At 38.4% G+C, this 24,298-nt stretch overlaps 1 protein-coding gene across 1 annotated transcript in view; it reads left to right on the forward strand.

Annotated features, from left to right (window-relative positions):
• Positions 1-24,298, forward strand: part of CFAP46 (cilia and flagella associated protein 46) — a 363,053-nt gene that overhangs the window by 55,805 nt on the left and 282,950 nt on the right. Inside the window, exons 10-11 of the mRNA XM_082268864.1 lie at positions 886-985; positions 4,032-4,130. Coding sequence (XP_082124990.1) covers positions 886-985; positions 4,032-4,130 — 199 coding nt within the window. The remainder of the gene's footprint in view (positions 1-885; positions 986-4,031; positions 4,131-24,298) is intronic.

The following is a 24,298-nucleotide window of genomic DNA, read 5'->3' on the forward strand; positions in this document are numbered from 1 at the left end:
CTCTACATTTTAAGCACAGTGGACCTTGCTTTGTGCACTGGTGCGCAGTCATGTTGGAACCGAAAGGGGCCATCCCCAAACTGTTCACACAAAGTTGGGAGCATGAAACTGTCCAAAATGTCTTGGTATGCTAATGCCTTAAGAGTTTTCTTTACTGGAAATAAGGTGCCTTACCCGTCCCCTGATAAACAACCCCACACCATAATCCCCCCTTCACCAAATGATTTGGACCAGTGCCCAAAACAAGGTCCATAAAGACATGGATAAGTGAGTTTGGGGTGGAGGAACTTGAGTTCTGACCTCAACCCGATAGAACACCTTTGGGATGAATTAGAGCGAAGACTGCAAGCAGGGCCTTCTCGTCCACATCAGTGCCTGACCTCACAAATGCGCTTCTGGATGAATGGTCACACATTCCCATAGACACACTCCTAAACCTTGTGGACAGCCTTCCCAGAAGAGTTATAGCTGCAAAGGGTGGGCCAACGTAATATTGAACCCTACGGACTAAGACTGGGATGCCATTAAAAATATGTGCTTGTAAAGGCAGGCGTCCCAATACTTTTGGTAATATAGTATATATATATATATAAATATATATATATATATATATATATATATATATATATATATATATATATATATATATATATACACACACACACACAGTGTGTGTGCATGTATATGGTTATCACTGCCCAAGCACCATGTTTATTTACTTAATGCTTTTTAATGGATTTGAGATAATTCAGTATAATACCAAAAATTGTTATGTTTTTTTTTTGTTTTTTTTTTGTAAAGAATTTACTGAGCCACTTTATTTGCTTTTCTTTTTTTTTTTTTTTGCCATAATAATTGACTTTGAATTGTTATATTTATTTACAGAGTTCCTCTGCTGATTGAACTTGCTCATCTCTCACTGGAATTAAAATGCAATCACCTTGCCGCAGCTTGCATCAATGATTTGAAGTTGACAGATCTCGCTGTATGTTTCAGAGCTATTATGATTTGCACATGCTGTGTGCTGTATTAGAAGGGGCAATTTAATAGATGGATTTGAATGGCATTTTTTCTTTGTTAGCTAATTACAAAACAACTTTGGATGTTCCATCATTAGAATCAGGAAAATGCTTGCTGTTTCTCTGATTTTTTGCGTGTATTTGGCCACTCAGATTTTATTCACAAGTACCGTTTTCTGCTGTTCTGCTCACAGGAACAAGCTGTTAAATGGATTCTATTTTGTGGTAAATATTATACTGCAAAGGTGGTGATTGAGGAAGGGTACAAACTGCCTTGTCTTCTTCAATTCAATTTTAAAGGTTGTTATTCTGTCCTGTTCTGTACAACTTACCCCCTGTTCTATGGCTGAATGTTATCATGACAGTGCCTGTGCAATTTGCTTGTGGGAGAGTTAAAGGGGAATGTTAGAAGAACTGTAAAACATTGATTTGTTTGTGACCCCCCTCTTCAACCAGCCCCCAGAGTTTACTTAAAGTATAATTTTACCTTTTTTTATAAAAAATGAAAAGTTGATTTACCACCATACACTCTCCCCACCCCTCAGTCCCGCTGCACTTACCTATGTGGGTAAGTGGTGCAGCTAGCGCAGCAGCCCCAGGATTTGAAAGCTCTGCTTGTCTTCCCTATATTTCCCTAGGGCCTCTGGGATAGATCAGAGTGATTCCGCGGGTCACATAGCACTTGACCACTTTGTCCCGTCAGGATCTCTCTGATCCGTTCTGAAAGCCCTAAGGAAAGATTGGGAAGAAGAGCAGGGCTTTCAGATCCCTGGACGGTTGAACCAGCTGCGTGGGCAGTGGCAGCTAATTACCCACAGAGGAAAGTGCAGCGGGGACCGGTGGGGTGGGGAGGTTGTAGGGTCTTAGTTCACCTTCTTATTTTGTTTGATAGGCCATATACTAGTAGAATTTTATTTGAAATTTTTATTTGATTTTCTAATCATTAGTGGGATTAAATTGACATTCATTTTTGACTTTGAAAGAGCAGGATGCATAATTTTTCTTGAATAAACAAACTTATAAGAGCCGGTTCACACTGAGGCGACACGACTCCTTACGACTTCGGGGGCGACTTGTGCATTACCATGCACCACGACTTCGGAGCGACTCGCATGGACTTCACATAATGGAAGTCTATGCAAGTCACTCCGAGGTCGCCCCGAAGTAGTACAGGACCCTTTTTCTAAGTCGGAGCGACTTAGAAAGTGTCGGTCCTATTAGAACGGGTCCTGTAGCGGTCAATGGACCGCGAGGGAGCGCAGCCTGACAAGTCGCGCTAGTGTGGACCGGCTCTAACTGAATGTGTTTTTTGTTTAGTAAAGTCTATTCATTCCAAAATCAAAGGTTAAAAGCAAGCAAAAAAAAAAAAACATTTTGAAGCATTTTCTAACGACGTTTGTCAAATCATAAAATGTATTGAAAATTGTCATACAAATTTTCATACGAATGTTCGTACAAACGTTCATTGGAAAATCTCCTAGTGTATGGCCTGCTTTAACCTTGGTGCCTTAATTTCCATCTGTGCTAAAACCTGGTGTTGCCATACAACAATAAACCACAAGTTTGCACTAAGAGGACTTGCACTTTTATGGTTGACTTCCATTTTCCACCTATTAAAAAAATTGAGACACTGATTAGCTCTTGCTTACTTAAAGCGAAGTTCCACCCAAAAGTGGAACTTCCGCTCTTTTGTTTCCTCCCTCCCTCCAGTGCCACATGTGGCACCTTTCAGGGGGGGGAGGGGGGAACGGATACCTGTTTTTGACAGGTACCCTTCCCCACTTTGGGGATATGACACCGTGGCACCGCCCCTCGGAAGTTTGGCCCCCTCCTCCGCCAACGAGCCAATAGGAATGCGCAGTGCGCTTCGCACATGCGCAGTAGGGACCCACCCATGAAGCCGCAAGGCTTCACTGCCGGGTTCCCTTACCTGCAATGGCGGCGGCAGCACCAGACAGCCGATGGAAACTTTGGCTGCGGTGCCGACATCGCTGGACTCCAGGTTAGTGTCCTACAGTATGTGTAGCTGCTAACTTTTAATTTTTGGAGGGGGTGGAGGGAGAGGGATTGTGGAAAAAGAAACTGCTAGGGGAAATTCTGGGGGACAAAAGCAGGAACAAGGTAGCTAATTGAGCGTACCTTTCCTTAGTATTTTCATTGGCAAGAAAAATTGAAATGCAGTCAATGAAACGTAAGTGTCACATTGATTCCAGTGACTTGTGATGGACCATTTGGAGCTAGCTATACTAACTACTCATCTTATCTAATGTAGTTGCTGATAATCACCGGTGGATTGCAGATGCATACAGAAATAACTATACTCAAATAGTCAGGGAATATATCCAGATATGTGTAGGTGCATTTCTGGATCAAATTGGCAATAAAATAGGCTGCCATATTGCCACTACCGAATTCCTCAAAATTCATGCACTGTGGTACATAGAAAATCTTCTTCAGCTCTCAGGAATTGGGGAAATATTGTTGACAAGTTTGCCTTGCAGTTTAAAGTTTATCTAAACCCAAATCCACTAAAAATGTTCCATTTTGCAGCTTACCAGCCCCTAGATATCGCAGCTGAAATAGTTTTTTTCTTTTTAATGCTTTTTTTTTTTCTTCATTTTCACCTGGTGATCCTGCCAGTAACACACCTATTGTGTTAGGTCTTAAAACACTCAGTGTTGTCACACTAGGACAAGTGTTTTAGGACTAGAGTACAGAACACCTCCGTTTTCCTTTTCTTCATGGTTTAGGAGGGTGTTCTATAGTTCACAGAGCTCACCTTGGCAGAGCTGATATGGCTTAAAGTAAGACTGCAGAGTGCAAAGGACAGCATTGGATTTTTGGCAGGATTAACAGGCATTTTTCTGTTGTTATTGAATAGATATAATTCAGTGCTTTAAATAGTATATGTAACAGCCCAAAAGGGAACACATAATAGATGTTTAATATTAGGGTTTAAATAAACTTTAAAAATCATAAAAAAGGTAATTTTAAACATTTTCTATATTCTAGGATCAAAGAACTCTCATAACTTTAGAATGTCTACAGAGTGAACTTGAAGTTCTGTCTCTTGGTCCTCGGGTTGAAATGTACACCAAAAGTGTTGTTGAGGTATGTATGATTGTAGTTGATTTGTACTGATCTTACTTATTATGAAGTGTTGCACAGGACACAATACATCTTAAAGTTTATCAATCTGACACACTAAAAACATAGATGTCCCTGAAACAACTACCTATACTGATGAAAAGTCCAGTAGTAAAGTAAAAGTATTTAGTTCTGCTACCCAGTCAATCCAGCATCAGTAGAGCTCATGGGTGCCTGATCTGCAGTCTCACAGCTGTAGCGTGTATCCATAAAAGTGATCCACACCACGGTTGCTGCTCTGAAAATCTTGTTTATTGTGGAAACCACAATGTACAAGTCAGAAATACAGTGAGTTGAAGTGTTTCAGCCTACACAGCTTATGACTGATGCCATGTAGCCTGAAATGCATCAATCACTGTATTCCTGACTTGTATGTTGTGGTTTCCACAATAAACAAGATTTTATAAGGGCAGCAACCGTGGTGTGGATAACTTTTATGGCTATACTGATGAAACTGCTACATTGGGCTTCCTAGGCCACCATATGACTAAATACTGTTCTACTGGTATATGTTCATGTAAACTCAGGTTAAAGGCATCAAAGAACTTATATTTAGCCAGAACTTTGCAGCAGCTCTACCTTGACTCTGATCTGTTCCTTTAGTCTGGGTCAGATGGCCAAATACCAGAATTTGGTAAGTTGTGAAAGTGATTAATTATCCAGGTCATAGTATCTCTAGTCACATTCAACTGGACTTGTTCTGTAATGTTGAAGACATTTCGTCTCAGCATTTATATCCACTGGTGGGACTAACGCCTTGATCCAATCACCTTCAAAAGGCGGATAATACTGTCTAAAGACAAGATGGGAGGGGGGAAATTTAGGGAACCACTCTGTACTATTTACATAGTTCCATTGTTGGTGTCAGGAAAGGCTTCATCAATCAAAGAATGAAGCCTTCCTGACACCAGGGATGAGGTTATGTAACAAATACATGGTGGTTTTACACCTCTCATCCTGTCCTTAGACATTTACAATCACCCTTCTATGGTGATTGGATTAAGGTGCTGGTGCTGCCTGTTTGAATATAAATTCTAGGGTTATTTCTTGACACTCATTAGATTTGAAGTGGCTTGTAGAAGATATGAAACATTGTCAGCATTACAGAATAAGCACAATTGAATATGACTTACTGCTACTAGATACAGATTTGGTAAGGTGTATAGGATAAGCAACTATTTCAGGGCTTCAGGGGAATTCTGATTAGCTGAGTGCTTTTAAATGCTTACCATGTTCGGCTTTCCCTCGAATCAATGAGTTGGTTTAAAACTCACAAAGTGGGGGTGGTGGTTTTCGATCTCGAGGTTGAGTAGGTTTTGCCTCCGTCCCTTATATAAATAGAAGAAGGGGGTTTTTTGGTGTCTCAGGCCAATGTGATGGGACTTTGTGGGCAAGTAATAATATAATCAACGTAGTAAAAAGAATTTGGATTTATTCCATAAATCATATATTATTTATAATACATATATACATATTGTATGAGAAGTGATATTGGTGCTTGGGTTAAAGGCCCAAAATGTGAAGAAGAAGTAGGAAAAGATTCAAGAGAACCTGTGATATATGTGATTTAAGTGACAAAAATGTGGATGTTGTCTCTGTGTTTCCTGAGAGAATTCCAGGAAATGATGGTTCACAGAGTTCATCCAGATTCTGACGCGTTTCGGCTGTTTATAGCCTTTTTCAAAGGTTTGTCACCCAGTCTGTAATGTATAAACAATAACCATTTAGTTATTGAAAACAAATGCAGTTTTTGAGTTACACGAAGTAATAATTGGTGTTTGTACATACATGTTTTTTTTTGCCTTTGTTACTTCAAACTTTTCTCTCTGTGTCCTTGTAGGCTGCAGCAAGGAGCTGTGGTATACTTGATCTGGGTGTGGTATATATATATATATATATATATATATATATATATATATATATATATATATATACAAGTAAGGTATAATATAATATAATGTTTTTGAGGTATTGGCACAATATGTTTTGACATATTTGTATTTACTTACAATTATTTGGACATAAAGTAGTAGCCAGGTAGACTGGAAACTGTCCTGTGATGATTCTGTCTATTGCAAAAGAAATCCCATATTGGTGTTCAGGTTTTGTGCTTTTACATCAGAAAAAGTACTGATATGTGAAGTAAATGGTAACTTTCAATTGTGGATGGATTAAGGATCCTTTAAAACTTACTTTTTATCAAGTGTAGAGAAGATAAAGGAGGTAGTTCTTCCAGATGCTGTAAGCCTGGTCTGTCCTGTTCCCTCTCCTCAAGGGAAGTGAGGAGAGACGCTGGCTCCCCGCCTTTTTGAAGCCGTTCGCGCATGCGCATAGAGCGCTGTACGTAGACTTGCTTCTATGTCGATGACATGGTATCTCCGTACTGCGCATGCGCCTGGGTGATGCGCGCGCAGTACGAGCCAGTCCGACTACGGCCGCCGACACGGGATATGAGACCATGGATCATCTGACCGCAGTCAGTGAGGGAAGAATTGTGTAACCCTTTCTGGTCCAATCGAAGCCCTTGTCAAACACAAGGGCTTGCCGTGCCGGGTGCAGAGTAGAGGAAAAAAGAGATGTTTGCATTGAAAAACAAAGGGTACATAAATGTATTCATATAAAGGAAAAATAAACAAAAATCATCTTTCAATCAATAGAAATCATGCAATAATCCTAGTTTTAACAGAAGTTATAGATGTAAATATAGCCATAGGTGTATGACTTTTTGGGAGATGTTTCAGGTATATCCTATTAGCTTGGACATGCCTAAAGTTTCAGTTAAGGATTTTTATAGGGGCATTCAGTATATTCAATAAGTATAAAGCCTGATTCCCAATAGGGTTCCTTTCAAGGGGGTTATATGGAAGTCAAACTTTTTGTGAATGGATGTGATGTCTCTGGGGCATTTGTTTTTTGTCAGTTAATTAGGATTATACCTAAATGGTAATTCCTTATTATTTAAAGAAGACACGTGCTGTTTTTTTGGATACTATGTAGTGTGGGGGTGAATAGTTGGAAAACGGCGCTACCTAACGCATGTGCAAAGATGCGGGTGAGGAGGAAAAAAGTGCTTAGTGCGTGCAAAGTGACATATAGATAGTTGTGTACATAGGTCGATATATAAAACTTAGGCCAAGACAATAAATAAATAAAATAAAATAAAAGAGAAAATGTGAAGTGTGGTAAAAATGTGTGTTAAAGATGTATATAAAATCAATATTATAGTGATTTCCAGTAGGTACTGCTGAGTAAATGATGATTAATACAATTATTAAATAGGTGAATAATGTAGAATAAATACTGTTGAATAAATAATGTTAGGTAAAAAACGCTGGATGTATTGGTTATAAATCGATCTTAAATCAAAGGAGCAGTGAGGATACTAATTGTATACCTTTTGGGATGTAATTCTCCAGTTTAAACACTAGGTGTCACACTTACCCTAAGACCACAGATGTTAAGTATATGAGCCAAAAGACAGGATGTAGGTGAGATCCTCAAACCTGTCTACTGACGGTCCCCTCGGACCCAAAAAGATCCCATCTGGGTACAAAAGGGAGAAAAGAGAAAAGCTACTCAGTGTGATAAGTGTGGATCGGGTATACAATGTGATAGTAGCGACTCACGCTTGGGTAGATGCAGCAGATCCCTTCAGATATTGGCAGTCTGCGCCAAGGAAGCTCCTGCGTTCCAAGCCTAGGCGAGCTGCGGACCGGAAGTGACGTGGGTTTCCGCCCTACGTACGTTTCGTCATAGGACGTCTACGGGGAGCGGTACCCGTCAGTCGACCTCATCGTCCATAAATAGCCAGAGTCATCCCATCAGCCAATCATTCGCCCTGATACACACCTGAGGATGATTGTACGATAATGGAAAAATGGTGGAGTGTACAGGCTTATTATGGGATGTCTCTCTAGGCTATAGTGATCATCATAATAGATCATGCTGCCATCTAGTGGATCAATTTTAAATTACAAGGATATAAGAACAAAATTTTATTAGGAACGAATATGTGTAAAAAAATTCCGTAAAAATAATGTGTGTAAGAGGAGGAAATAAAAAATAGAAAATAAAATTAAAAATGGGCATCAGACATTTATTTAAATGTTTTTAATAAGGAAAAAATATAGAAGTGATGGAAAAAGTGTTTTGTGAGACATAAGGGTCCCAAAGAACATTAATGATAATCTGACCACAAGAAATTATATTGAAGAAAAAAATAATAATATTTAGTGTTAACGTCGATATATATATGAGTGTGTGAGTATATCCAAATAAAACATTGGTGAAAAGAATAGATGAATAGTATTAGTGGAGTGAAAATGAAAAATGTGTATAGAAATACACCCGTGAAATATTTATGGCTATAATGAAGAGTGGGAAGGGAAGTTTAAAAAAGTCCTCATGAACTGAGGTTAATAAAAACATCCAGCTGTTTGGAAATAACGTGTCCAATTACATTCTGAGATGACAACAGAGGTCCACCCATGGGGGAAATATAATAGTTATTCCTTAGAAAGCTTAAAATGTGGAGTGATGTTGGATGAGAAGGTCAAAAAAAATTCCATAAAAATAAAAATAAAAATAAAAATAGAAGTGGATATCATATGTAAGATAATAAGATAATAAACCAATTGATGCGTTGACTTCCATATCTCTTCAGAGATGGTAATCTTGATAGTAATGAAGAATTGATGTTTAAGCGAAAAAAAATTCCAAAAAGGTTAAAAACATTTAGGAGGCGTTAGACAGTCATTTATCAGATAGGAGAAGATCCTCAACATAAAAGATGGTATATTAATATTACCCAGATGTTAAATGAGGAGGCTAAAAAGAGGATGTCGGATGAGAAGGCTAGAAAAAATCTGCATCACAAATGTCGTAAAATCCATAAGAAATATCTAAAAAAATCAAAAAGTAGAGATGCGTATCGAAAAAGGAAGAAGGCGTGTGGGAACAGGCTTAAAAAATACATATATAAAACATATGTAAAAACATATGTAAAAAATATATATCAAGTAATATAAAAATATAAAAATCGCACATAAAGGATATCATAAAATGTCAGTAAAAAGGGGAAGTAAAACAAGATATGAAAACAAAATGTAAGAAACAAAACCAAAAGAGGTTAATTCTTGAGGTAAAATCCAAAGGGAATAAAAATGAGTTATGTGTCTGTGATAAAACAATTTAAATCAATGTCGGCATTTAATCCCTCAGGACGGAGAGAACGCATTAAGAAAATCCATTTAGTTTCATTCTTTGATATCATTCTTCTTTTGTTGCTACCTCTCCAATCGTTTTTTATTTTATCAATTCCATAAAAAATCATTCCTGTTGGATTCTGTGCATGAACCTCTTTAAAGTGTCTTGATAGAGTGTGTTTTTCAAATCCCTTTTTGATGTTCTTTATGTGTTCTCTAATTCTTACGAAGAGGGGTCGTGTGGTTCTTCCGACATATTGTAATTTGCAAGGGCATTCCACCACATATGTGACATGTGTACTCGTACATGTGATGGTGTCTTTAATTTTATACTCTGTACCCGTGACATTGGATTTAAAACTTTTTATTTTTTTCTGTTGTTTCCTGTTGTTTCTACAAGGGAGACATTTCTGACATCGGAAGAAACCATTGATGGCTGTGGGTAATAGGATCTTTTTGGGTGGATTAATTACATTATGCACAATTTTATCTCTTAGGGTAGGAGCTCGGCGGTAGATAAATGATGGTCTTGTGGGCAAAAATTGCTTGAGAGTTTTATCTGCTCTGAGAATAGGCCAGTGTTTTCTGATAATTTTTTCCATATCTTTATGTTGCTTGTTGAAGCCTGTAATAAATGCATACTCAAAGCTGTTACCGTTGTTTTTCTTTCTATTGTTATTTTCTGTGATTAAGTCCTCTCTTTTCATTTTCCTGACCAACTGTTTGGTATGTTCAAGTTCCTTCTTCTTGTAGCCTTTTTCTAAAAATCTGGTTATTAATATATCGGCCTGATTGTCGAAGTCTTGTATGTCACTACAATTCCTCCTAATTCGTAGTAATTGGCCTTTGGGTATATTGCCTAGCCATCGTTGGTGGTGGCAACTTCGTGTAGGTATGTACCCATTCTTATCTGTTTTTTTGAAGAAGGTTTTACTTTGTAACTTACCATCCTTTTTAAAGAGCTCCAAATCTAAATAGGCGATTTTATTGAGGTCCCAGTTTCCCGTGAACGTAATTCCATATCCGTTATCACTAATCTCATCAAAGAAAACTTGTAATGATTCTGGGGTGCCTCGCCATATTAAAATGATATCATCAATATATCTTCGATAAAATTTTAAAAAAGGTCTATCTACACTAAAAACTTGCTCCTCCTCCCACTTTTGCATAAAAATATTGGCCACACTGGGGGCATATCTGGCCCCCATGGCTACTCCCTTTGTTTGTACAAAATATTGTCCCTTGTACCAAAAATAATTCGAATCCATCGCCATTTCAAGTCCCTCTAAAATAAAGTGCAATTGTGCCTGTTTAAAATCGGTAAAATTACTCAGCGCCCACTCTACAGCATCTAAGCCATCCTTTTGTATTATGTTGGTATACAGAGAATTGACATCAATTGTGACCAGGATGTCATCATCCGTTACCTCGAGATGTTCTAATTCGTGTAACAACTGTTTGCTGTCTCTGAGGTATGATTTACCCTGGGGTACTAGTGGTTGGATAAATTTATCCAGGTATTCCCCTAATCTGGAGTGTACTGAGTTTATTGCACTTACAATTGGACGTCCCGGTGGCTTTGTTTCATTTTTGTGTATTTTGGGGAGGTAATATATAACCGGGGTTCTTGCTGCTTCCAACTTCAGATATTGGGCCTCCTTTTTGTTTAAAATATGCCCTTCCTTCCCTTTCTTTATATATGTGTCTAAAGCCTTCTCAAATTTTCTCTTTGGATCTCCTTTAAGTTTTTTATATGTGTTTTCTTCCTTGAGGAGCCTTTCCATTTCTTCCTCATATTCCTTTTTATCCAATATAACCAGACCTCCTCCTTTATCCGCTGGTCTTATCACAATTCCCTTCCTCTTTTCCAGTTTTTTGATGGTGTTCCAAGTTTCCTCCTCTTTCCTGTTCCGTATCTTTAAATCTCTTATTTCTTGTTCTACCATTCTTTTGAAAACCTCTAGGTTTTCATTCTGGGGGTTTTTGGGGTTGAATGTTTGATTTGTTTCTAAGAGTTGTATGTTTAAATTCCTCATTTTTCGTGTTTGTATTCTTCTCTTTCTTAAGGGCAAAAAATTTTTTTATGTTGAGCTTGCGGATATATTTTTGGAGATCTATGTATGCCTCGAATTTGTCCAAATTTTTGTTAGGCGCATATTTGAGGCCAAGATCCAAGAGTTTCAGTTCATCCTCATCGAAAGTGACTGTGCTGAGATTAAAAATTCCTTTTCCTAAAAACGTCTTCTTCTTTTTCTTTGTCCCCCCTCGTTTTCCTCTTGGTTTGCGTTTCTTTCTTGTTCCCTGAACCCGTTGTTCTGTTCCCTCCTGTATGGGTGGTAGCCTCCTTGTGTTCTGGGTGGATCCCCATCTCTCTCCTGTTGCGATCTGTATGGATGGTATCCTCCTTGTGTTGTGGGTAGTTCCCAGTCTCTCCCCTGGTAGGGTCTCCTTCCATTGTCCCTCCAATTCATGTTGCGTCCCCTCTGTGGTCTGTGTCCTCCATGTGTTCCACCTGGGTGGTCGCGTCTCGGGGGTGGTGGTCTCCAGTTGTTCCTCTGATTGTCCCAAAAATTTGGATTCCTTTGTGGGCCTCCAAAATTTCTTGGGGGTCTGCCTCTGTTCCCTCTCGGAAAAAAATCCCTTCTGGTGAATGGTTCTCTGTATTCGTATTGTTCCTCATTGTGATAGTCGAGAGGGGAAAACCTATTATAGGTATCAACCCGATATTGATTGTGAGTAGGCGTTCTATCATAATGTACATTCGGTTGTGGGCCATTTCTTGGTGGTCTTGGTTCAGTGGTCTGTTCATAAGGTGGTCTTCCCAAATTTCCCGGTGTTCTGGGAGTCATAGGGGTCACAGGAGTAGTGACCTCCATCCATGTATCATCATCCTCATCCTCAATTTCAGACGGTTCCCTTGATACTAAGTGGACAGGGTCCACACTAGTGCCCAAACCATTGTACAATTCATCGGATTGCCATTTATAGACTGTGTTGTTTCTATAGTCTAGAATGTCCCTCTTATATTTCTTCTGTTTTTTAGCTTGTATGGTTTTATCATATTTTTGTACAGCTTCTTGCAGCGCTTTTTCTTTATTTTTATACTCATTGGTTTCAGAATAAGGTGCCAATTGTTCCTTAATTTGTATAATCGTGTTTTCGATCTTTTTGAGTTTGTATTGCCTCCTCTTGATTATTAAAGTCAGCAGTTCTTTTTCACTTCTATTAAAGAAACCATACCATTGTTCCAGGAGACCAGGGTCTGTGATGTGGTCATTGGGGGATATGTCCCATCTAAGTCTCCTAGGTGCTATACCTTCCTTGGTGTATTTTTCCAATGTGGCAATGTCCCACCAGACCCTCAGTTGTTTTTCCATATTCTGTTTTAACTCTTTAAAAGATCCTTCCATGTCTTGCCTTTGTATGATGGTCTCCTGGTCAAAAATTTCCTCTATATTTACTGCTCTGGAGTTCATATACTTAAAAATATCCATTGCTGCTAGGTTGTAGTGACAGAGTCACTCAATAAGTTATAAACGGGGGGTTGTGAGAACCAGCGCTATGGATAAGAACTGACAGGCAGTAAAATATAAGGTTGCAGCCACCAACCGAACCCCTAAGAAACTTAGGGGCAGGAATATAGTGTGGGGGTGAATAGTTGGAAAACGGCGCTACCTAACGCATGTGCAAAGATGCGGGTGAGGAGGAAAAAAGTGCTTAGTGCGTGCAAAGTGACATATAGATAGTTGTGTACATAGGTCGATATATAAAACTTAGGCCAAGACAATAAATAAATAAAATAAAATAAAAGAGAAAATGTGAAGTGTGGTAAAAATGTGTGTTAAAGATGTATATAAAATCAATATTATAGTGATTTCCAGTAGGTACTGCTGAGTAAATGATGATTAATACAATTATTAAATAGGTGAATAATGTAGAATAAATACTGTTGAATAAATAATGTTAGGTAAAAAACGCTGGATGTATTGGTTATAAATCGATCTTAAATCAAAGGAGCAGTGAGGATACTAATTGTATACCTTTTGGGATGTAATTCTCCAGTTTAAACACTAGGTGTCACACTTACCCTAAGACCACAGATGTTAAGTATATGAGCCAAAAGACAGGATGTAGGTGAGATCCTCAAACCTGTCTACTGACGGTCCCCTCGGACCCAAAAAGATCCCATCTGGGTACAAAAGGGAGAAAAGAGAAAAGCTACTCAGTGTGATAAGTGTGGATCGGGTATACAATGTGATAGTAGCGACTCACGCTTGGGTAGATGCAGCAGATCCCTTCAGATATTGGCAGTCTGCGCCAAGGAAGCTCCTGCGTTCCAAGCCTAGGCGAGCTGCGGACCGGAAGTGACGTGGGTTTCCGCCCTACGTACGTTTCGTCATAGGACGTCTACGGGGAGCGGTACCCGTCAGTCGACCTCATCGTCCATAAATAGCCAGAGTCATCCCATCAGCCAATCATTCGCCCTGATACACACCTGAGGATGATTGTACGATAATGGAAAAATGGTGGAGTGTACAGGCTTATTATGGGATGTCTCTCTAGGCTATAGTGATCATCATAATAGATCATGCTGCCATCTAGTGGATCAATTTTAAATTACAAGGATATAAGAACAAAATTTTATTAGGAACGAATATGTGTAAAAAAATTCCGTAAAAATAATGTGTGTAAGAGGAGGAAATAAAAAATAGAAAATAAAATTAAAAATGGGCATCAGACATTTATTTAAATGTTTTTAATAAGGAAAAAATATAGAAGTGATGGAAAAAGTGTTTTGTGAGACATAAGGGTCCCAAAGAACATTAATGATAATCTGACCACAAGAAATTATATTGAAGAAAAAAATAATAATATTTAGTGTTAACGTCGATATATATATGAGTGTGTGAGTATATCCAAATAAAACATTGGTGAAAAGAATAGATGAATAGTATTAGTGGAGTGAAAATGAAAAATGTGTATAGAAATACACCCGTGAAATATTTATGGCTATAATGAAGAGTGGGAAGGGAAGTTTAAAAAAGTCCTCATGAACTGAGGTTAATAAAAACATCCAGCTGTTTGGAAATAACGTGTCCAATTACATTCTGAGATGACAACAGAGGTCCACCCATGGGGGAAATATAATAGTTATTCCTTAGAAAGCTTAAAATGTGGAGTGATGTTGGATGAGAAGGTCAAAAAAAATTCCATAAAAATAAAAATAAAAATAAAAATAGAAGTGGATATCATATGTAAGATAATAAGATAATAAACCAATTGATGCGTTGACTTCCATATCTCTTCAGAGATGGTAATCTTGATAGTAATGAAGAATTGATGTTTAAGCGAAAAAAAATTCCAAAAAGGTTAAAAACATTTAGGAGGCGTTAGACAGTCATTTATCAGATAGGAGAAGATCCTCAACATAAAAGATGGTATATTAATATTACCCAGATGTTAAATGAGGGGGCTAAATGACGAAACGTACGTAGGGCGGAAACCCACGTCACTTCCGGTCCGCAGCTCGCCTAGGCTTGGAACGCAGGAGCTTCCTTGGCGCAGACTGCCAATATCTGAAGGGATCTGCTGCATCTACCCAAGCGTGAGTCGCTACTATCACATTGTATACCCGATCCACACTTATCACACTGAGTAGCTTTTCTCTTTTCTCCCTTTTGTACCCAGATGGGATCTTTTTGGGTCCGAGGGGACCGTCAGTAGACAGGTTTGAGGATCTCACCTACATCCTGTCTTTTGGCTCATATACTTAACATCTGTGGTCTTAGGGTAAGTGTGACACCTAGTGTTTAAACTGGAGAATTACATCCCAAAAGGTATACAATTAGTATCCTCACTGCTCCTTTGATTTAAGATCGATTTATAACCAATACATCCAGCGTTTTTTACCTAACATTATTTATTCAACAGTATTTATTCTACATTATTCACCTATTTAATAATTGTATTAATCATCATTTACTCAGCAGTACCTACTGGAAATCACTATAATATTGATTTTATATACATCTTTAACACACATTTTTACCACACTTCACATTTTCTCTTTTATTTTATTTTATTTATTTATTGTCTTGGCCTAAGTTTTATATATCGACCTATGTACACAACTATCTATATGTCACTTTGCACGCACTAAGCACTTTTTTCCTCCTCACCCGCATCTTTGCACATGCGTTAGGTAGCGCCGTTTTCCAACTATTCACCCCCACACTATATTCCTGCCCCTAAGTTTCTTAGGGGTTCGGTTGGTGGCTGCAACCTTATATTTTACTGCCTGTCAGTTCTTATCCATAGCGCTGGTTCTCACAACCCCCCGTTTATAACTTATTGAGTGACTCTGTCACTACAACCTAGCAGCAATGGATATTTTTAAGTATATGAACTCCAGAGCAGTAAATATAGAGGAAATTTTTGACCAGGAGACCATCATACAAAGGCAAGACATGGAAGGATCTTTTAAAGAGTTAAAACAGAATATGGAAAAACAACTGAGGGTCTGGTGGGACATTGCCACATTGGAAAAATACACCAAGGAAGGTATAGCACCTAGGAGACTTAGATGGGACATATCCCCCAATGACCACATCACAGACCCTGGTCTCCTGGAACAATGGTATGGTTTCTTTAATAGAAGTGAAAAAGAACTGCTGACTTTAATAATCAAGAGGAGGCAATACAAACTCAAAAAGATCGAAAACACGATTATACAAATTAAGGAACAATTGGCACCTTATTCTGAAACCAATGAGTATAAAAATAAAGAAAAAGCGCTGCAAGAAGCTGTACAAAAATATGATAAAACCATACAAGCTAAAAAACAGAAGAAATATAAGAGGGACATTCTAGACTATAGAAACAACACAGTCTATAAATGGCAATCCGATGAATTGTACAATGGTTTGGGCACTAGTGTGGACCCTGTCCACTTAGTATCAAGGGAACCGTCTGAAATTGAGGATGAGGATGATGATACATGGATGGAGGTTACTACTCCTGTGACCCCTATGACTCCCAGAACACCGGGAAATTTGGGAAGACCACCTTATGAACAGACCACTGAACCAAGACCACCAAGAAATGGCCCACAACCGAATGTACATTATGATAGAACGCCTACTCACAATCAATATCGGGTTGATACCTATAATAGGTTTTCCCCTCTCGACTATCACAATGAGGAACAATACGAATACAGAGAACCATTCACCAGAAGGGATTTTTTTCCGAGAGGGAACAGAGGCAGACCCCCAAGAAATTTTGGAGGCCCACAAAGGAATCCAAATTTTTGGGACAATCAGAGGAACAACTGGAGACCACCACCCCCGAGACGCGACCACCCAGGTGGAACACATGGAGGACACAGACCACAGAGGGGACGCAACATGAATTGGAGGGACAATGGAAGGAGACCCTACCAGGGGAGAGACTGGGAACTACCCACAACACAAGGAGGATACCATCCATACAGATCGCAACAGGAGAGAGATGGGGATCCACCCAGAACACAAGGAGGCTACCACCCATACAGGAGGGAACAGAACAACGGGTTCAGGGAACAAGAAAGAAACGCAAACCAAGAGGAAAACGAGGGGGGACAAAGAAAAAGAAGAAGACGTTTTTAGGAAAAGGAATTTTTAATCTCAGCACAGTCACTTTCGATGAGGATGAACTGAAACTCTTGGATCTTGGCCTCAAATATGCGCCTAACAAAAATTTGGACAAATTCGAGGCATACATAGATCTCCAAAAATATATCCGCAAGCTCAACATAAAAAAATGTTTTGCCCTTAAGAAAGAGAAGAATACAAACACGAAAAATGAGGAATTTAAACATACAACTCTTAGAAACAAATCAACATTCAACCCCAAAAACCCCCAGAATGAAAACCTAGAGGTTTTCAAAAGAATGGTAGAACAAGAAATAAGAGATTTAAAGATACGGAACAGGAAAGAGGAGGAAACTTGGAACACCATCAAAAAACTGGAAAAGAGGAAGGGAATTGTGATAAGACCAGCGGATAAAGGAGGAGGTCTGGTTATATTGGATAAAAAGGAATATGAGGAAGAAATGGAAAGGCTCCTCAAGGAAGAAAACACATATAAAAAACTTGAAGGAGATCCAAAGAGAAAATTTGAGAAGGCTTTAGACACATATATAAAGAAAGGGAAGGAAGGGCATATTTTAAACAAAAAGGAGGCCCAATATCTGAAGTTGGAAGCAGCAAGAACCCCGGTTATATATTACCTCCCCAAAATACACAAAAATGAAACAAAGCCACCGGGACGTCCAATTGTAAGTGCAATAAACTCAGTACACTCCAGATTAGGGGAATACCTGGATAAATTTATCCAACCACTAGTACCCCAGGGTAAATCATACCTCAGAGACAGCAAACAGTTGTTACACGAATTAGAACATCTCGAGGTAACGGATGATGACATCCTGGTCACAATTGATGTCAATTCTCTGTATACCAACATAATACAAAAGGATGGCTTAGATGCTGTAGAGTGGGCGCTGAGTAATTTTACCGATTTTAAACAGGCACAATTGCACTTTATTTTAGAGGGACTTGAAATGGCGATGGATTCGAATTATTTTTGGTACAAGGGACAATATTTTGTACAAACAAAGGGAGTAGCCATGGGGGCCAGATATGCCCCCAGTGTGGCCAATATTTTTATGCAAAAGTGGGAGGAGGAGCAAGTTTTTAGTGTAGATAGACCTTTTTTAAAATTTTATCGAAGATATATTGATGATATCATTTTAATATGGCGAGGCACCCCAGAATCATTACAAGTTTTCTTTGATGAGATTAGTGATAACGGATATGGAATTACGTTCACGGGAAACTGGGACCTCAATAAAATCGCCTATTTAGATTTGGAGCTCTTTAAAAAGGATGGTAAGTTACAAAGTAAAACCTTCTTCAAAAAAACAGATAAGAATGGGTACATACCTACACGAAGTTGCCACCACCAACGATGGCTAGGCAATATACCCAAAGGCCAATTACTACGAATTAGGAGGAATTGTAGTGACATACAAGACTTCGACAATCAGGCCGATATATTAATAACCAGATTTTTAGAAAAAGGCTACAAGAAGAAGGAACTTGAACATACCAAACAGTTGGTCAGGAAAATGAAAAGAGAGGACTTAATCACAGAAAATAACAATAGAAAGAAAAACAACGGTAACAGCTTTGAGTATGCATTTATTACAGGCTTCAACAAGCAACATAAAGATATGGAAAAAATTATCAGAAAACACTGGCCTATTCTCAGAGCAGATAAAACTCTCAAGCAATTTTTGCCCACAAGACCATCATTTATCTACCGCCGAGCTCCTACCCTAAGAGATAAAATTGTGCATAATGTAATTAATCCACCCAAAAAGATCCTATTACCCACAGCCATCAATGGTTTCTTCCGATGTCAGAAATGTCTCCCTTGTAGAAACAACAGGAAACAACAGAAAAAAATAAAAAGTTTTAAATCCAATGTCACGGGTACAGAGTATAAAATTAAAGACACCATCACATGTACGAGTACACATGTCACATATGTGGTGGAATGCCCTTGCAAATTACAATATGTCGGAAGAACCACACGACCCCTCTTCGTAAGAATTAGAGAACACATAAAGAACATCAAAAAGGGATTTGAAAAACACACTCTATCAAGACACTTTAAAGAGGTTCATGCACAGAATCCAACAGGAATGATTTTTTATGGAATTGATAAAATAAAAAACGATTGGAGAGGTAGCAACAAAAGAAGAATGATATCAAAGAATGAAACTAAATGGATTTTCTTAATGCGTTCTCTCCGTCCTGAGGGATTAAATGCCGACATTGATTTAAATTGTTTTATCACAGACACATAACTCATTTTTATTCCCTTTGGATTTTACCTCAAGAATTAACCTCTTTTGGTTTTGTTTCTTACATTTTGTTTTCATATCTTGTTTTACTTCCCCTTTTTACTGACATTTTATGATATCCTTTATGTGCGATTTTTATATTTTTATATTACTTGATATATATTTTTTACATATGTTTTTACATATGTTTTATATATGTATTTTTTAAGCCTGTTCCCACACGCCTTCTTCCTTTTTCGATACGCATCTCTACTTTTTGATTTTTTTAGATATTTCTTATGGATTTTACGACATTTGTGATGCGGATTTTTTCTAGCCTTCTCATCCGACATCCTCTTTTTAGCCTCCTCATTTAACATCTGGGTAATATTAATATACCATCTTTTATGTTGAGGATCTTCTCCTATCTGATAAATGACTGTCTAACGCCTCCTAAATGTTTTTAACCTTTTTGGAATTTTTTTTCGCTTAAACATCAATTCTTCATTACTATCAAGATTACCATCTCTGAAGAGATATGGAAGTCAACGCATCAATTGGTGTATTATCTTATTATCTTACATATGATATCCACTTCTATTTTTATTTTTATTTTTATGGAATTTTTTTTGACCTTCTCATCCAACATCACTCCACATTTTAAGCTTTCTAAGGAATAACTATTATATTTCCCCCATGGGTGGACCTCTGTTGTCATCTCAGAATGTAATTGGACACGTTATTTCCAAACAGCTGGATGTTTTTATTAACCTCAGTTCATGAGGACTTTTTTAAACTTCCCTTCCCACTCTTCATTATAGCCATAAATATTTCACGGGTGTATTTCTATACACATTTTTCATTTTCACTCCACTAATACTATTCATCTATTCTTTTCACCAATGTTTTATTTGGATATACTCACACACTCATATATATATCGACGTTAACACTAAATATTATTATTTTTTTCTTCAATATAATTTCTTGTGGTCAGATTATCATTAATGTTCTTTGGGACCCTTATGTCTCACAAAACACTTTTTCCATCACTTCTATATTTTTTCCTTATTAAAAACATTTAAATAAATGTCTGATGCCCATTTTTAATTTTATTTTCTATTTTTTATTTCCTCCTCTTACACACATTATTTTTACGGAATTTTTTTACACATATTCGTTCCTAATAAAATTTTGTTCTTATATCCTTGTAATTTAAAATTGATCCACTAGATGGCAGCATGATCTATTATGATGATCACTATAGCCTAGAGAGACATCCCATAATAAGCCTGTACACTCCACCATTTTTCCATTATCGTACAATCATCCTCAGGTGTGTATCAGGGCGAATGATTGGCTGATGGGATGACTCTGGCTATTTATGGACGATGAGGTCGACTGACGGGTACCGCTCCCCGTAGACGTCCTATGACGAAACGTACGTAGGGCGGAAACCCACGTCACTTCCGGTCCGCAGCTCGCCTAGGCTTGGAACGCAGGAGCTTCCTTGGCGCAGACTGCCAATATCTGAAGGGATCTGCTGCATCTACCCAAGCGTGAGTCGCTACTATCACATTGTATACCCGATCCACACTTATCACACTGAGTAGCTTTTCTCTTTTCTCCCTTTTGTACCCAGATGGGATCTTTTTGGGTCCGAGGGGACCGTCAGTAGACAGGTTTGAGGATCTCACCTACATCCTGTCTTTTGGCTCATATACTTAACATCTGTGGTCTTAGGGTAAGTGTGACACCTAGTGTTTAAACTGGAGAATTACATCCCAAAAGGTATACAATTAGTATCCTCACTGCTCCTTTGATTTAAGATCGATTTATAACCAATACATCCAGCGTTTTTTACCTAACATTATTTATTCAACAGTATTTATTCTACATTATTCACCTATTTAATAATTGTATTAATCATCATTTACTCAGCAGTACCTACTGGAAATCACTATAATATTGATTTTATATACATCTTTAACACACATTTTTACCACACTTCACATTTTCTCTTTTATTTTATTTTATTTATTTATTGTCTTGGCCTAAGTTTTATATATCGACCTATGTACACAACTATCTATATGTCACTTTGCACGCACTAAGCACTTTTTTCCTCCTCACCCGCATCTTTGCACATGCGTTAGGTAGCGCCGTTTTCCAACTATTCACCCCCACACTATATTCCTGCCCCTAAGTTTCTTAGGGGTTCGGTTGGTGGCTGCAACCTTATATTTTACTGCCTGTCAGTTCTTATCCATAGCGCTGGTTCTCACAACCCCCCGTTTATAACTTATTGAGTGACTCTGTCACTACAACCTAGCAGCAATGGATATTTTTAAGTATATGAACTCCAGAGCAGTAAATATAGAGGAAATTTTTGACCAGGAGACCATCATACAAAGGCAAGACATGGAAGGATCTTTTAAAGAGTTAAAACAGAATATGGAAAAACAACTGAGGGTCTGGTGGGACATTGCCACATTGGAAAAATACACCAAGGAAGGTATAGCACCTAGGAGACTTAGATGGGACATATCCCCCAATGACCACATCACAGACCCTGGTCTCCTGGAACAATGGTATGGTTTCTTTAATAGAAGTGAAAAAGAACTGCTGACTTTAATAATCAAGAGGAGGCAATACAAACTCAAAAAGATCGAAAACACGATTATACAAATTAAGGAACAATTGGCACCTTATTCTGAAACCAATGAGTATAAAAATAAAGAAAAAGCGCTGCAAGAAGCTGTACAAAAATATGATAAAACCATACAAGCTAAAAAACAGAAGAAATATAAGAGGGACATTCTAGACTATAGAAACAACACAGTCTATAAATGGCAATCCGATGAATTGTACAATGGTTTGGGCACTAGTGTGGACCCTGTCCACTTAGTATCAAGGGAACCGTCTGAAATTGAGGATGAGGATGATGATACATGGATGGAGGTCACTACTCCTGTGACCCCTATGACTCCCAGAACACCGGGAAATTTGGGAAGACCACCTTATGAACAGACCACTGAACCAAGACCACCAAGAAATGGCCCACAACCGAATGTACATTATGATAGAACGCCTACTCACAATCAATATCGGGTTGATACCTATAATAGGTTTTCCCCTCTCGACTATCACAATGAGGAACAATACGAATACAGAGAACCATTCACCAGAAGGGATTTTTTTCCGAGAGGGAACAGAGGCAGACCCCCAAGAAATTTTGGAGGCCCACAAAGGAATCCAAATTTTTGGGACAATCAGAGGAACAACTGGAGACCACCACCCCCGAGACGCGACCACCCAGGTGGAACACATGGAGGACACAGACCACAGAGGGGACGCAACATGAATTGGAGGGACAATGGAAGGAGACCCTACCAGGGGAGAGACTGGGAACTACCCACAACACAAGGAGGATACCATCCATACAGATCGCAACAGGAGAGAGATGGGGATCCACCCAGAACACAAGGAGGCTACCACCCATACAGGAGGGAACAGAACAACGGGTTCAGGGAACAAGAAAGAAACGCAAACCAAGAGGAAAACGAGGGGGGACAAAGAAAAAGAAGAAGACGTTTTTAGGAAAAGGAATTTTTAATCTCAGCACAGTCACTTTCGATGAGGATGAACTGAAACTCTTGGATCTTGGCCTCAAATATGCGCCTAACAAAAATTTGGACAAATTCGAGGCATACATAGATCTCCAAAAATATATCCGCAAGCTCAACATAAAAAAATTTTTTGCCCTTAAGAAAGAGAAGAATACAAACACGAAAAATGAGGAATTTAAACATACAACTCTTAGAAACAAATCAAACATTCAACCCCAAAAACCCCCAGAATGAAAACCTAGAGGTTTTCAAAAGAATGGTAGAACAAGAAATAAGAGATTTAAAGATACGGAACAGGAAAGAGGAGGAAACTTGGAACACCATCAAAAAACTGGAAAAGAGGAAGGGAATTGTGATAAGACCAGCGGATAAAGGAGGAGGTCTGGTTATATTGGATAAAAAGGAATATGAGGAAGAAATGGAAAGGCTCCTCAAGGAAGAAAACACATATAAAAAACTTAAAGGAGATCCAAAGAGAAAATTTGAGAAGGCTTTAGACACATATATAAAGAAAGGGAAGGAAGGGCATATTTTAAACAAAAAGGAGGCCCAATATCTGAAGTTGGAAGCAGCAAGAACCCCGGTTATATATTACCTCCCCAAAATACACAAAAATGAAACAAAGCCACCGGGACGTCCAATTGTAAGTGCAATAAACTCAGTACACTCCAGATTAGGGGAATACCTGGATAAATTTATCCAACCACTAGTACCCCAGGGTAAATCATACCTCAGAGACAGCAAACAGTTGTTACACGAATTAGAACATCTCGAGGTAACGGATGATGACATCCTGGTCACAATTGATGTCAATTCTCTGTATACCAACATAATACAAAAGGATGGCTTAGATGCTGTAGAGTGGGCGCTGAGTAATTTTACCGATTTTAAACAGGCACAATTGCACTTTATTTTAGAGGGACTTGAAATGGCGATGGATTCGAATTATTTTTGGTACAAGGGACAATATTTTGTACAAACAAAGGGAGTAGCCATGGGGGCCAGATATGCCCCCAGTGTGGCCAATATTTTTATGCAAAAGTGGGAGGAGGAGCAAGTTTTTAGTGTAGATAGACCTTTTTTAAAATTTTATCGAAGATATATTGATGATATCATTTTAATATGGCGAGGCACCCCAGAATCATTACAAGTTTTCTTTGATGAGATTAGTGATAACGGATATGGAATTACGTTCACGGGAAACTGGGACCTCAATAAAATCGCCTATTTAGATTTGGAGCTCTTTAAAAAGGATGGTAAGTTACAAAGTAAAACCTTCTTCAAAAAAACAGATAAGAATGGGTACATACCTACACGAAGTTGCCACCACCAACGATGGCTAGGCAATATACCCAAAGGCCAATTACTACGAATTAGGAGGAATTGTAGTGACATACAAGACTTCGACAA

This window comes from Pelophylax lessonae, assembly GCF_965119305.1.
Source record: "Pelophylax lessonae genome assembly, chromosome: 9".
Classification (NCBI taxonomy): Eukaryota; Metazoa; Chordata; class Amphibia; order Anura; family Ranidae; genus Pelophylax; species Pelophylax lessonae.